At 45.7% G+C, this 4,906-nt stretch overlaps 1 protein-coding gene across 1 annotated transcript in view; it reads right to left on the reverse strand.

Annotated features, from left to right (window-relative positions):
• skia (v-ski avian sarcoma viral oncogene homolog a) overlaps positions 1–4,682 on the reverse strand; it is a 52,861-nt gene extending 48,179 nt beyond the window's left edge. The window contains exon 1 of the mRNA XM_058389193.1: positions 2,829–4,682. Coding sequence (XP_058245176.1) covers positions 2,829–3,749 — 921 coding nt within the window. The 5' untranslated portion in view covers positions 3,750–4,682. The remainder of the gene's footprint in view (positions 1–2,828) is intronic.
• Between the last annotated feature and the right edge of the window lie 224 nt (positions 4,683–4,906).

Consider the following 4,906-nt stretch of genomic DNA (forward strand, 5'->3'; position numbering starts at 1 on the left):
TATAGAGTGTGTTATAAAGTGTGTTATAGAGTGTGCTACAGTGTGTTATAGAGTGTTACAGTGTGTTATAGAGTGTGCTACAGTGTGTTATAGAGTGTGTTACAGTGTGTTATAGAGTGTGCTACAGTGTGCTACAGTGTGTTATAGAGTGTTAGAGTGTGTTATAGAGTGTTACAGTGTGTTATAGAGTGTGCTACAGTGTGTTATAGTGTTATAGAGTGTGTTATAGAGTGTGTTATAGAGTGTTACAGTGTGTTATAGAGTGTGTTACAGTGTGTGTTATAGAGTGTTACAGTGTGTTATAGAGTGTGCTACAGTGTGTTATAGAGTGTGTTATAGAGTGTGCTGCAGTGTGTTATAGAGTGTGTTATAGAGTGTGTTATAGAGTGTGCTGCAGTGTGTTATAGAGTGTGTTATAGAGTGTGCTGCAGTGTGTTATAGAGTGTGTTACAGTGTGTTATAGAGTGTGCTACAGTGTGTTATAGAGTGTTACAGTGTGTTATAGAGTGTGTTACAGTGTGTGTTATAGAGTGTCACAGTGTGTTATAGAGTGTTATAGAGTGTGCTACAGTGTGTTATAGAGTGTTATAGAGTGTGTTATAGAGTGTTACAGTGTGTTATAGTGTTATAGAGTGTGTTATAGAGTGTGCTGCAGTGTGTTATAGTGTTATAGAGTGTTATAGAGTGTGCTACAGTGTGTTATAGTGTTATAGAGTGTGTTATAGAGTGTTACAGTGTGTTATAGAGTGTGCTGCAGTGTGTTATAGTGTTACAGTGTGTTATAGAGTGTGCTGCAGTGTGTTATAGAGTGTTATAGAGTGTTACAGTGTGTTATAGAGTGTGCTACAGTGTGTTATGGAGTGTTACAGTGTGTTATAGAGTGTGTTACAGTGTGTTATAGAGTGTGCTGCAGTGTGTTATAGAGTGTTATAGAGTGTTACAGTGTGTTATGGAGTGTGTTATAGAGTGTGTTACAGTGTTATAGAGTGTGCTACAGTGTGTTATAGAGTGTGTTATAGAGTGTGTTACAGTGTTATAGAGTGTGCTACAGTGTGTCATAGAGTGTTATAGAGTGTGCTACAGTGTGTCATAGAGTGTTATAGAGTGTGTTACAGTGTGTTACAGAGTGTGTTATAGAGTGTGTTACAGTGTTATAGAGTGTGCTACAGTGTGTTATGGAGTGTTACAGTGTGTTACAGTGTGTTATAGAGTGTGTTACAGTGTGTTATAGAGTGTGCTACAGTGTGTTATGGAGTGTTACAGTGTGTTACAGTGTGTCCTAGAGTGTGTTATAGAGTGTGCTACAGTGTGTTATGGAGTGTTACAGTGTGTTATAGAGTGTGTTACAGTGTGTTATAGAGTGTGTTACAGTGTGTTATAGAGTGTTACAGTGTGTTATAGAGTGTGTTACAGTGTGTTATAGAGTGCGTTACAGTGTTATAGAGTGTGTTATAGAGTGTGTTACAGTGTGTTATAGAGTGTGTTACAGTGTGTTATAGAGTGTTACAGTGTGTTATAGAGTGTGTTACAGTGTGTTATAGAGTGTGACAGTGTGTTATAGTGTGTTACAGTGTGTTATAGAGTGTTACAGTGTGTTATAGAGTGTGTTACAGTGTGTTATAGAGTGTTACCGTGTGTTATAGAGTGTGTTATAGAGTGTTACAGTGTGTTATAGAGTGTGTTACAGTGTGTTATAGAGTGTTACAGTGTGTTATAGAGTGTTACAGTGTGTTATAGAGTGTTACAGTGTGTTATAGAGTGTTACAGTGTGTTATAGAGTGTGTTACAGTGTGTTATGGTGCACACACACACACACACACACACACTTCTGAGCTCCATCCCAAACACTACAATGCAGGTCCAGTTAATGTTCTAATAAGAACATCAGCCATTTTAAGAAGCTTCCCTTCAGCTGAAGCTCACACACTCTCGAACCCTCACTCCCTCAACCCTCTCCTGAGTGTGAAGTGCCCTTCAGAAGTGTGCACTATCAAGTGAAGCACTTAGGCTGGAGGAGATGAGATCAAGTTTAACCACATCTCAACTACAAGCCCATCTGTAGAGTGTGGGTCAACACCAAAGACCGTAAGGATGCCTTAAACACACACACACACACACACACACACCTTACAGCAATTTATTCTATGGTTCTATTCTATTTTATGGAGAAGCTCTTGAGTTTCAGAGTTTCAGTTAGACACCTGAACAGGTGAGTTGCACTCCAGAAAAAAATGCTTCACAGCACCATGATATCAGATAGCCAGCTAGCATCTCCTGACCAGAACCTAGGTTCTGAAGGAACACTACAGAACATCAAAGATCACTGACCTCCACTTGGAGATGCTCAGTACTGTTCAGCTCACACCTCTAACACACACTGATTCATCTCATCATGGCCATCAGAAGTCCTGACCTGAACATTCCATACTTCACACTGGTCCAATCCAAAACACACCAGAACTGGGTGAGTCTGGAAATGGAACCCAATTTAAACTAGAAAGGACTAGATGTTCCATAGTGGCTTTGTGCAGAAGTTCTATTTGTTCCAGCTAAAAAAAGTAAAAAAAAAAGGTAAAAGTTTAAGGAACTCTGATCTAGAACTCTCAGGGGATAACAGTTCCTGCTGGTCAAGCATTAAATACACAAAACAACCATCACACCCAGGTGATCCAGGTAAGGAAACACTCCTGAAATGAGTCGTCAGTGTCAGATTGGGATTGAGGCTAAATCTGGAACCTTTCCTAATTCTGCCTCACCTTCAGGTCAGAGACTGTGGCTAGACCAGCACGAGGTGTGTCAGGAAGCAAAACCTGACCATGGTAACTCACCCCTGAAGATCTCCTCTTGTACTTGTTGGCGAAGTCGAACCTCTCCTTGAGCTCGTGCAGCATCGCCTCCAGCTTGGCGTTCTCCTCCTTCTCGGCGTACTCAGGACTCAGGAGAACATAGGCTCTCCAGTTGGCCGAGTCGAAGCCCCAGTGGCAAGTCCGGTTCTCCAGAGACTTGTGCCCGTGCACAACGAACTTGTGCGGCGCGTGCATGACCCCGCAATCCGTGCACTGAATACACTCGGCTCCGGGACTCGTGTAGAGATCCGCCACGAAGATCCCTGAACACTTCCCGAAGCACTCGTGGTACACCTTGAAGCCCTTCACCTCGAGCTCCTTGGCGCCCCGGGAGCGCGTGCCTGCCCTCACCAGTGCATTGCACAGTCGCTCTGCGTCCGTTTTGGTGATGAGGCCGCAGGACGGCGCGGAGAACGGCAGGATCCCGACGACCTTGAGAATCTCAAGCTGCTCGGCAGTGCAGCGCGAGCAGTAGATGTGCAGCTCGTCGCACACGGCGTTGATTTGCTGAAGGGAAAAGTCGCGCAGCACCGTGTTGAGGATCTGCGGCAGACACAGCCGCTTCTCCCCACCGACCACGAAGCACGATATGCTCTCTCCCTCCAGCAGCGTCTCGCAGCGCTCCGTACTCCGGTCACTCGCCATAAACAGCGGCACCGGAAGCACCGGGGGCGGCCTCGGCGGGGGCACGTGCGCAGCCGCGGCCGCCGCAGCCGCTGCCACAGACGCCGCGGCCGCGCGCTCGAGTTCCTCTCCGTCCTTACCGAAAACCTCGTGCTGCCAGCGCGCGGAGAAAGCCGCGGGGCCGCCGAGAGAGCTCATGGAGCTGAGGTGGAACTGTTTCAGAGTTTGTTGCAGTCCCGGATGAGGCTGAAAGATCGGCCGCGTCACCGCCTCCATCATCTATTCGGCTTATTCTTTTATTTCAAAACAAAATAACTGTAGAACTGCAAGAGGGGAAAAAAGCCGTTCTAAAGCCTAGTCATTAATTTCCTCTGGTCCGAAACGTGAAGTTAAAAACATCGACGTGTCCATAATATTCTCCCGCTGTGGTACAAATCCTTCTCCAGCTAAATTATTCCTCGGTGGATCGATTTATCACATTAAAACCGTTCAGAAGTATTTAAAAGAAGGAAGCCCGCGGTGTGAAAGTGAGAGTTGTGTCCCGGTCCTCCGGTCAGTCCTCACTGCAAACCGATTCCCTTTTCCCGGTCAGTCAGTTAAATCCTTCCGTTTCCTTTACGGAGCAACACTGCAGAAATGTTTCAAAAGAATGTTTTTCTTCTTGTTGTTGTTTATGTTTTTAGCGAATGGATTCCCGGGGGGATTAAAAGGTCTCGCGCTGTTCAAACTCCCAGTGTGTTAAATGTTGTGTTTTCTCCTCGCGCTTCCAGAAAAAAAAGTGCTCTCGGCTTCACCAAAGCTCCAGAAATTCACCAGAAAATATCAGCAATAACAGAGTTTTAATCCCAAACAGTTCTGTGTCTGTCTCCTCTGCAGATTTTCCGCTCTCTCTCTCTCTCTCTCTCTCTCTCTCTCTACTCTCCCGGCTCGCCTCCCCCCGCGGCGCCGCTCCGCGTGTCCATCTCCAGCGAGCACTAACTGAGGCGCGCGATCCCGAAGTCGCCTCGCGCGTGCCAAATAATCGCAATCTTTTACCTTTAGTCTGAAAAAAAATAATTCAATCGATCAACTTTTTAAATCCGTTTTGTTTGTCGTGTGCTGAGAAACGGAGCAACCGGACACGACGACGCGTACCTCAGACTGAGCTCGCGCTCTCTCACACAGTGTGTGTGTGTGTGTGTGTGTGCTCTTCGTCTGTCTCTCTCCCCGTCTGTCGCTCTCTCTCTCTCTCTCTCTCTCTCTCTCTGAACTCCAGCCAAACATGTGAGCCACACTGCGGGAGCGCGCCTTCACTGCCCCCTCCCCCCACCTTTCGTGCGCGAGCTTTGATCTACTTCAGGGTTGCCAGATTACACAAAAACAAGTCTTTACTTTAGACTTTCACTTTCAAATTAGTGTATTTATGTTCAACTATTTTCCTTATTTATTTCATAAAT

Source organism: Hemibagrus wyckioides, linkage group LG05 (genome assembly GCF_019097595.1).
Source record: "Hemibagrus wyckioides isolate EC202008001 linkage group LG05, SWU_Hwy_1.0, whole genome shotgun sequence".
NCBI classification, from domain to species: domain Eukaryota; kingdom Metazoa; phylum Chordata; class Actinopteri; order Siluriformes; family Bagridae; genus Hemibagrus; species Hemibagrus wyckioides.